General features: G+C 43.1%; 1 protein-coding gene across 1 annotated transcript in view; it reads left to right on the top strand.

Annotated features, from left to right (window-relative positions):
• LOC138261947 (macrophage mannose receptor 1-like) overlaps window positions 1-12,754 on the top strand; it is a 683,716-nt gene that overhangs the window by 220,201 nt on the left and 450,761 nt on the right. The window contains exons 13-14 of the mRNA XM_069211540.1: window positions 4,885-5,012; window positions 12,530-12,617. Coding sequence (XP_069067641.1) covers window positions 4,885-5,012; window positions 12,530-12,617 — 216 coding nt within the window. The remainder of the gene's footprint in view (window positions 1-4,884; window positions 5,013-12,529; window positions 12,618-12,754) is intronic.

Raw genomic sequence — 12,754 nt, 5'->3', positions numbered from 1 at the left:
CCAATAAGTCAGGGAAAGAGTGTGGTGTATTGATAATTAATGTTTTATAAATGGTAGACTCCTAGCCCCTTCCACGTAGTTGGCACAATGTACATTTTGCTTCTCAGGGTGAGAAATCTGCCAGGATTGCAATGGCTGGGGAGTAAGGCATGATGGCAGAGAGGAGTTGCAAGTACCTTAAGAATTGGGAGTGCTAAAGGCCAAATTCAGTTTGGAGTTTCTCAAAGGATCAAAGACCCTCAGATCTAACAACATGGCCTAAGGAGGAAAACTCCATGGGGTGCCAAATCTCAGTACCCTATAGACCAGCTTTCTGGAGCGATCAGGTACCACCCCATAGAGAATTTTTACCCATGATCATCCTAGTCCAACAAAGTTGTCCAAAATAGCTTTAGATTCCCTAAACTGGTCAGCTATAATAATTACAAAGATTGATCTTTACATAGAAATATTTCACAAAGACTTTGCCTGGGGACCCTTTCTTGATACAAGATGCGTAACGTCATAGAATAATTCAAGCATGTGATTCTATGACAAATATTAACACTGGGAACTGTAAATAAAGATAAATAGCATTTTATTCAGTCTGCCTTTGAGGTAGAAAAGCATTGACCAAGAACCATTCCATGTGAGGTCTCCCTCATAGGACCTACCCAACTTGTACAAGTAATCCCTGGGAAAATAAAGCAATTAATCATAAGACCATTTAACACCCAGTACCTGATGATTTGTTCCATCAGTCAAATGTACAAAATGTTATTAGAAGAATGTTTGGAAATCGTCTAACCACTGATGATTGATAGGTACAGCATTCCAATCGATTATTCTTTTGCCCATCATGCTACCTCAGATTGAACCCAGGCTAATCAGCCTTGATCCTGCTCCAACTGTGAAGGCAGGTGCTCCTGAACAGGATACAAGCAATCCAAAATGGGTTTCAGCCTATTTGGGCCTCTTCAGTGGGGTGCAGCTTGGTTTCAGTTCACTGAACCCACTTCTGTTCATACTGTTGGCCACATAGGACATTGCATCACACCCACAAAAGGTGATGCATGAATATTTGTAAACAGGTAAACCACTGATAACCCATTCCAACCCATTGTTTTTTGCCAACCATGGCACCTCAAATTAGACCCAGGCGTATTCGAATCATTTTCAATCCTGCTCCAGAAGGAGCAGTCCAGCCCGGATTCCCAAGCCAGACCCTCACTCAATATTAGTTATGGTCTATTTGGGCATCTTCAGATGGATGCATCTTTATTCCAGTGTCACAGTAAGCATGGGATCCACATCTGGTAATATCCTTGGCCACTCAGCTTTACATCAAACACACAAAAGAACATGGCAATAATGTTTGCAAATAGCCTAATTCACTTGAGGTACTTTTCCCCATTCCCTGTTGTTACACTAAGGGGAAGGACATTAAGGGCCTGATTACGACCTTTACGGATGGGATGCTCAGAGTTGGTTTGGCACCATAGTGTCTTAAGGCTCTTGGGACCTCGAGAAGTACCAGCCCTTGCCTTAGCATTCATAGATGCTGTGCCCATGACCTGTTGGGTGGCTTTCCACAAGTGCACTGAACCCACAAGTTAGTGACTACACCATCTATCTTGCCTGGACACTTCCTCATTGATCAGGATTTCTTCTCCAGTGCAGCAGCAGAGGCTCTCAAAAGCCTCACTCCCTACTGATTGCCCATCTCTTAAGGACACTGTCCCCAGCAGTAGGCCATGCTTCGGGGATAGTGGACTCCTGAAGCTTTAAATCATGAACCACTTGAGATGCAACATCCTTCACAATGATGAGTTGGGATCCTTTTGAACCAGTGCAGGATTTGCCAGTATGGTGTTCTCAATTCTCAGTCCTCACCTTAAACTCATTCCTGGATGTTCTGAGCCCATATTTTAAAGCCAGAGAGACCCCCATGGACTTATGCTCAAAGTCATAGTACAAATACTAAGGTAAACTGTTGACAAAGGAGTCATTCATTGGAACAGTAATTTTAAAAAGAATTGACGTTTAGAATGCCCAATAAGAGGCATCAAAAATTAATTTTCAATATTCAGATAACAGTTTAAAAAGAAATTAAATCACAAATCCTTAATGAAAAATAAATAACAGGCAGGAATATAAGATGATCAAATCAGAAAGAACATGAACTTGAAAAAGGGGGTTCAATATAAATAAAATCCACATGTACAGTAGCAATGCATTATCCTTAAACAACTACACCGTGCAATGATTCCATCTGTCAATGTATAAGAAACTCTCAAACAGATCAATGTAAATGCCTGTCTTTCCTCGAGACAAAGTTCCTTGTTGATGCACAAAATTGAACGAGAAATATGGACTTGTCATAGTAAGGCACTACCTACTTAGATGCAGCTCCCACTGTCCCTGTGAAGAAATGTTACACACGTTGCATCAGCAATGTCCCATTTCCATTGATTTCTAACCTTGGTTACCTTATTAGAAGAAACTGAAAAAAAAATTATTAGAAAATATTTTACGTGCACTGCCTTGACTGAAGGTGTTTCATGCCACTTCTGTAGAATGATTTAAACACACCATCTCTTGCTCATTGTTCATACTGAAGTGAACACAAATGAAAAAAAAGCTTACCAGGTGAAAACAGGGCTAGGTCTAGGGGCCTTGCCGCAACGTGCCTCTGATGGGTCTCTCACTGCATTCAAGCAAACAAGCAGGTGCACAATTCCAAAAACAGTATTTCTGAGAGTTACTGTCAGATTCAAAAGTCGTGGTTGAATGGGACTGAGGTGACAGGCTACGCTTGAGGGGTGGGCGTTTTTTTGTTTTCCTAGAAGCTGTGAGATCTTCACTTGCATATCCCACAGAGGCACTTTCACGTCATTAAAGTAAGTGTGAAAGCATGAGAACGAAGAGGAAGGTGTACAATGCCAAATATGGTACTTCCCTGTGGTCATCAGCAATTTCTACATTTTTAGTCAGAAGAAGCTGGCAGTACGCACACAGCGACAAAACCCCACATAACATAAACGGAACTGTTTTTGACACTTAAGAATAATTGAAATGAACACCAAATTAAACGGTAGTGATGTTATAGACTTCAGAAGAATAAAAGCTTTTGTTTGTCTGAAAGGACTGATACTTGCTCTTTGGAGTATAATTGAAAATGTGTGGAGCGGGGGCAAAACCCAGAGAACTATTTTATCAGGATTGAAACTTGTGGCCTACAGGGTAGAACTCTGCAACAAACATGTCAACATGCTCTCACATGGACATACACGCATGCGCACAGAAACACTAAGTTGTCTAAGTGTTGATTAGGATTTGAATGTGTGAATTTATCAAGATTCTTACCTGTGCCTGGCATATTACACATAATTCTCCTAAGCAAGTGCATGAACTACTCAAACTAAATTGCCAGCAGTGTAAAGTAGAGGCTTTAATACACGCAAATCTCTATAGCTGGTGCCCTCACTCTAAATCCTATTTTACCAGTTGAAACAGGGGTTTTGGTGCCAGTGGTGCAGCAGGTGCAGTGGAACCCGGGCAGGAGAGCTCTGAACGACTCATTGAACCCTGATAATTGTTGTATTTTACTACCCCAGCAGCAGTAGAAGATGCCATTTTCCTTATTTACACCAGGGCCGATGGCGGACTTGCTACGCTACTGAATTCATACTTTTAGACAGAAGAGGTAGCTAGACAGGGAACTCGTTCGTTTAATGTAGGCCTGGGTGAAAATGTATTTACACCAGAGTAACTGGCATAATTCTGGTAATTTCACTTAACAATAGTTCTTCAAAATTACTGGGATTATACCACTGTGCGATTTTGCATAATTTCAGGGAGAAATTCTAACGAGAAATTTTTTGTAAGAAGGAACCGTTTGGATAATTTTTGCGAGCAAATCTACAAACATGAATGTAAACCTTGGTGTTTTGAAAGAAAGCAGCAATACTTTATATGTAGGTGGTCAACACAAATTTCAGGTAAATTTAATTGATCAGACTGTTTTTGTAATTTTTTAGATCAAAACTCCAAACCTGAACAAGAGCAGCAGTGTTTTGAACACAAGCAACCAGAAATCAACTTGAAATTACATTTTTGAGTTGAAGTTTTCGAGTGAGAACTGCATTTCGTATAATCAGTACATTAAGTTACGAGAGTTACGCCCACCCTAGGTTAATGCTAATCCCTTGGCAAACTGAGGGGACCCTGAAGGCCAATGGTTCAAATTTCATTGTGATCAACTCCTATGTTCATTTTAGTAGACTGAGAAGTACCACTGAGGTAAATAATAATAAAAGACCCCTTATTTAAAGTGCTACTGATTTGCAAGACAATTATAACAAATTCAAACTAAAAACCAAGTCCACTTGTCTCAGTGTATATGTGTGGATAAAGATTTTGAGAAAAACGATGTACACCAAATGATTAACTTTTTAAAGACCAGATTTTGCTTTAATAAAAGAAGGTAACCTATGCATATAAACTATCACAAAATACATTTTTAAAGGTAAGGCAATTGTAAAAGCTAAAAGTTGCAACTTTCATGCAGCAGTTCTATTGTTAAAATCCCATGCACCATGACAACCACACGACATAAGAATGTTTTCTCAACACTTTCCTGCTGTGATGCTTCACTTTAAGGATCTGTGCACATTTTCTTTCACTAGAGCATAGTTTTCATCTTTCTACAGGCATGCAATATGGTAGCTGTGCCGTTTCTGTGCCCTGTTTTCCTTTATATAACCAAACTTTCGATAAATTGTGTTTGTCAATTCAGAGAAGGAACCTTTTTTACAGATTTATGTTTAATAAATTATTAATGACCTCAAACATTCAATTAAAAAGGTACCTGCAACATTGTAAATATGTATTTTTTATTGTTAGATTTTTATCAAAAAGGAAGGAGAAAGGAAGACGTGGACCGAAGCTTGGAATTTTTGCAAAGCAATAGGTGGAGACTTAGTCACTATTCACTCTAGAGAAGAAGAAAGAATAGTCAACATACATCTGTTGTAAGGCCCTTCACTTGATTGGTTTAATACTGTCACTATTAAGCATGCTATATTAATGTTTTCGAAAAGTCTGTGATAATGCATTTCAATAAACTAATAACCTCTTTGTTGTGCTCAATTGTATGCCATTCGTTGATAAGACTCTTACTGGAAAATATAATTTGTAATTTACTTTTATTTTCTATGTAGCTTTTCAAAACTTGTAAGACTAAAACAATAGTTGATATTGTTGACTTTTATGCCCTTTTATGGATGCTTTTCCTCGAGATCGACATGAGCCCAAAGTAAGGTAATAACACGTCACATAAAATGGTACATGTGAGAGGGACCCACATACACTGCCTGGCCCCCAAAAACCTTGACCTTATAAAAGAATTAAACAATCGGAAATCATGTCCCTGCTTTGTTGTAACACACGTAAATATTTTAGGTTCATCGTAAAGCCCCCGAAAAACTGGGTGTCACGCTGTAGACGTCGAGCATTTTATCTGGGAGTACGCACAAACCACTTTTCCAAAAGCACAAACAGTTAGGAGCACACCTGCCTAACATCCCAGCAAATAATCTGCCCCATTGCATCATGATAAATGTAGTTTCCTCAAAAAACGAACTCAGTTACTTTTAAATATTTCACCTCTAAATAGGTGCAGCCTTTGCTGTGCATCTCTGGACACATGTGTTTCTGGGTTAATCCCTTCTTCAGCAGAGAACAAGTTTGCGGGGTGCTGGAAATGCTGCCATTAATCATCCGGTTTCAATACCTCTTCACTGGCATGCTCCAGAGCTCGTAAGCCCAGTGGCTCAAGGGAGCCTTTTTAAAGTCACAAACAGTTAGGAGCACACCTGCCTAACATCCCAGCAAATAATCTGCCCCATTGCATCATGATAAATGTAGTTTCCTCAAAAAACGAACTCAGTTACTTTGAAATATTTCACCTCTAAATAGGTGCAGCCTTTGCTGTGCATCTCTGGACACGTGTTTCTGGGTTAATCCCTTCTTCAGCAGAGAACAAGTTTGCGGGGTGCTGGAAATGCTGCCATTAATCATCCGGTTTCAATACCTCTTCACTGGCATGCTCCAGAGCTCGTCAGCCCAGTGGCTCAAGGGAGCCTTTTTAAAGTCACAAACAGTTAGGAGCACACCTGCCTAACATCCCAGCAAATAATCTGCCCCATTGCATCATGATAAATGTAGTTTCCTCAAAAAACGAACTCAGTTACTTTTAAATATTTCACCTCTAAATAGGTGCAGCCTTTGCTGTGCATCTCTGGACACATGTGTTTCTGGGTTAATCTCTTCTTCAGCAGAGAACAAGTTTGCGGGGTGCTGGAAATGCTGCCATTAATCATCCGGTTTCAATACCTCTTCACTGGCATGCTCCAGAGCTCGTCAGCCCAGTGGCTCAAGGGAGCCTTTTTAAAGTCACAAACAGTTAGGAGCACACCTGCCTAACATCCCAGCAAATAATCTGCCCCATTGCATCATGATAAATGTAGTTTCCTCAAAAAACGAACTCAGTTACTTTTAAATATTTCACCTCTAAATAGGTGCAGCCTTTGCTGTGCATCTCTGGACACGTGTTTCTGGGTTAATCCCTTCTTCAGCAGAGAACAAGTTTGCGGGGTGCTGGAAATGCTGCCATTAATCATCCGGTTTCAATACCTCTTCACTGGCATTGAAACCGGATGATTAATGGCAGCATTTCCAGCACCCCGTAAATTTGTTCTCTGCTGAAGAAGGGATTAACCCAGAAACACGTGTCCAGAGATGCACAGCAAAGGCTGCACCTATTTAGAGGTGAAATATTTAAAAGTAACTGAGTTCGTTTTTTGAGGAAACTACATTTATCATGATGCAATGGGGCTGATTATTTGCTGGGATGTTAGGCAGGTGTGCTCCTAACTGTTTGTGACTTTAAAAAGGCTCCCTTGAGCCACTGGGCTGACGAGCTCTGGAGCAGGCACCGGCATGCCAGTGAAGAGGTATTGAAACCGGATGATTAATGGCAGCATTTCCAGCACCCCTTAAATTTGTTCTCTGCTGAAGAAGGGATTAACCCAGAAACACATGTGTCCAGAGATGCACAGCAAAGGCTGCACCTATTTAGAGGTGAAATATTTAAAAGTAACTGAGTTCGTTTTTTGAGGAAACTACATTTATCATGATGCAATGGGGCTGATTATTTGCTGGGGTGTTAGGCAGGTGTGCTCCTAACTGTTTGTGACTTTAAAAAGGCTCCCTTGAGCCACTGGGCTGACGAGCTCTGGAGCAGGCACTGGCATGCCAGTGAAGATGTATTGAAACCGGATGATTAATGGCAGCCTTTCCAGCACCCCGTAAATTTGTTCTCTGCTGAAGAAGGGATTAACCCAGAAACACATGTGTCCAGAAATGCACAGCAAAGGCTGCACCTATTTAGAGGTGAAATATTTAAAAGTAACTGAGTTCGTTTTTTGAGGAAACTACATTTATCATGATGCAATGGGGCTGATTATTTGCTGGGATGTTAGGCAGGTGTGCTCCTAACTGTTTGTGACTTTAAAAAGGCTCCCTTGAGCCACTGGGCTGACGAGCTCTGGAGCAGGCACCGGCATGCCAGTGAAGAGCTATTGAAACCGGATGATTAATGGCAGCATTTCCAGCACCCCGTAAATTTGTTCTCTGCTGAAGAAGGGATTAACCCAGAAACACATGTGTCCAGAGATGCACAGCAAAGGCTGCACCTATTTAGAAGTGAAATATTTAAAAGTAACTGAGTTCGTTTTTTGAGGAAACTACATTTATCATGATGCAATGGGTCTGATTATTTGCTGGGATGTTAGGCAGGTGTGCTCCTAACTGTTTGTCACTTTTCCAAAAGCACATGGACATCATTTCATCACAATAAATGCAGCTAAATAGTGTTTCAGACTACTCGGCCATCAGATCACGTTTAAGATGATTAATACATCCATGAGCACTGCGCTCGAATATGCACATACAGTTGCAAGTGAAAATTTCTGCATTCCCTTCTATATTATTGCCCCTCTCTTGCAGAGACAGCTGGTGATCTTTAAGGGGTAGGGTCTTATTTCTGTCCTCGAATTCAGCAAGAGGAAGCAAGTGAATCAAGGGAACATGGCGTTCTGCATGGGTGTTCTCTCTCCCAGATAAACTATCGTTTTAAAAAATGGGTGCAGTCGGACATGTAAATGCACTTTTGTCACACACATTTACTAAAATACCATAAGATACTGATGGGGGAATTCAACAAATATTCCAAAACATTTATGGTGTCTCAAGAAATGTCTTAGGTTAATGTGACAAATTGGATTTTGATACAATTTTCATCCCACATTTTTATAAATCCATAGTTGACACTGACAGTTTAAAACATTAAACTATTAATTTTGAATCACATCATTACTCACTTCTATGTTTTATTCCACTCATGTTGCCTTCCCACCCCCGCCAAAGAGATAGTCATGTTACAACTGAGAACCTCCTTCAAAGGGGCAGGCTGGCAAAATAAAAGTGCTGGAGCACAAACAGAAGTCTTCCTCCCTCCTTGAATTCAGAAACTGCACGCACTGTGGTGAGATACCAGAACTCGTCCCACCTACACTAGAGGTCGATAGGATCTTTGAGCTCAGTGAGGAGTGTAGTTATCGATTCATTCAACATAAATCAATATCATGAGAATTATCAACAATTGTAAACATCATGACCAATTTGGAGACAGAATCAAAACTTCAAACGGAATAAAGCTTCAAATATTTATTACAACCACTAAGCCAATATAACATAAATGGTGTGTGTTAGAAATGGGGTCTTTGGTTGGCAGTCAGGTTACTCCCTGTCCAGCAAAGGACCCTCACTCTAGTCAGTGTAAGTCACACACAATCCAAATTATCCTGTGCCCACCCTCTGGTAGCTTGGCACTGAGCAGTCAGGCTTAACTTAGAAGGCAATGTGTAAAGTATTTGTGCAATAAATCATTCAATAACACAATATAGCACCACAAAAATACACCACCCAGTGTTTAGAACAATATATAATATTTATCTGGATATTTGCAGCTTAAAAACGATCAAAGATGCAATAAGAAAATGTAATGATATCACTGAAAGGTGATATAAAGGCCCTCATTCTGACCCTGGCGGTTCCCTACCGCCAGGGCCAACGGGGGCGGGAGCACCGCTGACAGGCCGGCGGTGCTCCCTTGGTCATTCTGACCGCGGCGCTTTGGCCGCGGTCAGAACGGGAAAACCGGCGGTCTCCCGCCGGTTTTCCACTGACCCTTAGAATCCTCCAAGGCGGCGCAGCTCGCTGCGCCGCCGAGGGGATTCTGACCCCCCCTACCGCCATCCTGTTCATGGCGGGAAAGCCGCCATGAACAGGATGGCGGTAGGGGGAGTCGCGGGGCCCCTGGGGGCCCCTGCCGTGCCCATGGCATGGGCACGGCAGGGGCCCCCTAACAGGGCCCAACTAGGCTTTTCAGTGTCTGCGATGCAGACACTGAAAAGCGCGACGGGTGCTGCTGCACCCGTCGCACGCCTTCCACTCCGCCGGCTCGATTCCGAGCCGGCTTCCTTGTGGAAGGCGCTTTCCCGCTGGGCCGGCGGGCGATCTGAATTAGATCGCCCGCCGGCCCAGCGGGAAAGTCAGAATACCCCTCGCGGTCAATTGACCGCGGGGCGGTATTCAGGCGGATTCCGACGGGCGGGCGGCAACCGCCGCCCGCCTAGGTCGGAATGACCACCCAAGTGTCTTAAGTCTTTTAAAAGCAAACAAGGTCCCTTTCAAGCACAAAGTACCTGGTTTGAGTGAAAAATCTCCACAAAGGGCCATAGAGGAGGAGATGCGTGAAAAACAGGGAGTGTGCGTTGGTTTCGCCCCTTCGCACACGGACTTGCGTCATTATTTTCCACGCGGGGAAGATGTTGCGTCGATTTCCGACGCGCGGATGGTCCTCCTCTTCGGGTTGCGGGGTTTTCAGATGCCCCGGGGTCTGTGAGAGGAATTCTGGGCTTGTTGACAAGCTCTGTGTCGTTCCTGTGGGCGATGCGGGGACATTTCTCCCTCACGGCAGGCGATGCGTCGATTTCCCCTCTGGAAGTCGGGCGTCGTCGTCCCAGGTCAGCTGTGCATCGTTTTTAGCAAGCTGTGCGTCGAATTTTCACCGCACAAGTAGTCCAGCTGCAAGAAAGAAGTATTTTTGGTCCTGAGACTTCAGGGAACAGGAGGCAAGCTCTATCCAAGCCCTTGGAGAGCACTTCTGCAGCAAAGCAAGAGAGCAGCAAGACAGCAGGGCAGCAGCAAGGCAGCAGTCCTCTGTAGAAAGCAGTCAGGTGAGTCCTTTAGGCAGCCAGGCAGTTCTTCTTGTCAGGGTGCAAGTTCTGGCAGAGGCCCTATTTTTTTACCCAAATGTGCCTTTGAAGTGGGAGTGACTTCAAAGAGTGGCTTAGAAGTGCACCAGGTCCCCTTTCAGCTCAATCCTGTCTGCCAGGCTCCCAGTAAGGGGTGTGGCAATCCTTTGTTTCAGAGCAGGCCCTCCACCTTCCCAGCCCAGGAAGACCCATACAAAATGCAGATGTATGCAAGTGAGGCTGAGTACCCTGTGTTTGGGGTGTGTCGGAGTGAATGCACAAGGAGCTGTCAACTAAACCCAGCCAGACGTGGATTGTAAGGCACAGAAAGATTTAAGTGCAGAGAAATGCTCACTTTCTAAAAGTGGCATTTCTAAAATAGTAATAAATCCAACTTCATCAGTCAGCAGGACTTTGTACTACCATTCTGGCCATACTAAATATGACCTTCCTACTCCTTTCAGATCAGCAGCCACCAGTTCAACAATGTATGAGGGCAGCCCCAATGTTAGCCTATGAAGGCATCAGGCCTCAAAGTAGCGTACAAATGAATTTAGGAGTTTTACACTACCAGGACATGTAAACTACATAGGTACATTTCCTGCCTTTTACCCACACAGCACCCTGCTCTAGGGGTTACCTAGGGCACACCTTAGGAGTGACTTATATGTAGGAAAAGGGGAGTTTTAGGCTTGGCAAGTACTTTTAAATGCCAAGTCGAAGTGACAGTGAAACTGCACATACAGGCCTTGCAATTGCAGGCCTGAGGCAAGGTTAAGGGGCTACTTAAGTGGGTGGCACAACCAGTGCTGCAGGCCCTCTAATAGCATTACATATACAGGCCCTGGGCACATACAGTGCACATTACTAGGGACTTATAGGTAAATTAAATATTCCAATTGGGTATGATCCAATGTTACCATGTTTAAAGGGAGAGAGCATATGCACTTTAGCACTGGTTAGCAGGGGTAAAGTGGTCAGAAAGACTGCTCTGCGCTTTTTCCAGTGGGGGCACAGGCCTACTTAGGTGGGAGGCCCCCATCTCCTTGTTTTTTGTGCTTCTTTTTTTGTTTCCCCGGGTGTCTAGTGGACTTCTGGCCCCTGGGGCAGATTTGGTTCAATATCCTCAGTCTGCCCCCCCCCCCAGAGGCATAAAAACTGTTGTGGACTTTTCCATTGGGTGGGGGCATGGTGATGCTCATGGTGGGCTACCCTCCCCTCTGTTTTTTATCTAATAATCCCTTTTTGCATAGTAAGCTTTCTTCTATCTCCCTGGAACACAGATTGGAGGCATACTACTCAGTTAGCCCCTGCAGGTGTTCATAAAGACTGCAGTGCCCTTTTTATGGGGTAGGAGCATGGCACATGTTTGGTGGGCCCCTTTCCCTTGGTTCATTGTGTCTTATTGGTTCTGCCCCTTCCCCATCCCACAGGGAGGCAAACTAGGGAAAAATCATCAAGTCTGCTACACCCCCTCCCCAAAGGCTCCCAGGGAAAGATAGACTTTGCTGCCGTTTTTGCTGTTCACCCCCTGAAAAATGAATCCCTAGTTTCTAATGGGCAGATCCACTAAGTAGAGACACTACTGGAAAAAGGATATTCTCCCCCTTATGTCAATACCTCCCCCATGTAACTCGCTGCACTGGGAGCTGAGATATGACCCGAGCACTGATGTAAGTAAAAGTGAAATGAGCAAATTGTCTTATTTTACTTTTACTTACAGTGTAATGACGTCAGTGGGTCATGTGTGCTGATCATCACTATGCAAGAAAAGAAGCCTCAGACTGCTCGGAAATCTCTTCCCCAGCAGCCTGACCTGAAAATTAAAAAAGAGAATCCTTCTAGTGCCAGCATCAGAGAGATTCCTTGCATTTGGCACGTCCATTGCACCTGATTGTGAGCACTATGGATGTTGAGGTCCCATACATACTTTCAAAGAACTAAAAATCACTCATCACCTATTTCTGAGATTAAAATTGTATTCCTCAAGAATTGGCAAATCCAGCATTTTCCTGAAATTAATGGTGGGTAATGCAATTTTTGTTTATCAAATTTTGTGTTTGCGTGTCTTTTTGTCAGCCATTCCAATATGTTCTTTATGTTGGTTACAATCTGCTGCGTAATAATGAACACTGTTAAAGTAACATAATTCTGTTTTATTTTTCAAGGCCTCATACACGTGATCATGACCCGTTTTGGATTGGTCTACGAATGTTAGATCCAGGGTCTGGATTTACCTGGACAGATGAATCCCCCGTGAGTACAGAATCTACAATTTTCTATTCATTATGCAAAATGTTTGTGACTTAAACATTGCATTTTTATTCATACAATGCATTTTTTTCCTGTTTTCCGCACTCTTTCATATGCACTATTCTTTGAAAACAAAGCCC

The sequence above is a fragment of the Pleurodeles waltl genome, chromosome 10 (assembly GCF_031143425.1).
Source record: "Pleurodeles waltl isolate 20211129_DDA chromosome 10, aPleWal1.hap1.20221129, whole genome shotgun sequence".
In the NCBI taxonomy this organism is placed as follows: domain Eukaryota; kingdom Metazoa; phylum Chordata; class Amphibia; order Caudata; family Salamandridae; genus Pleurodeles; species Pleurodeles waltl.
The sequence above is the reverse complement of the archived record's forward strand: the minus strand, read 5'-3'. Positions and strand labels throughout refer to the sequence as shown.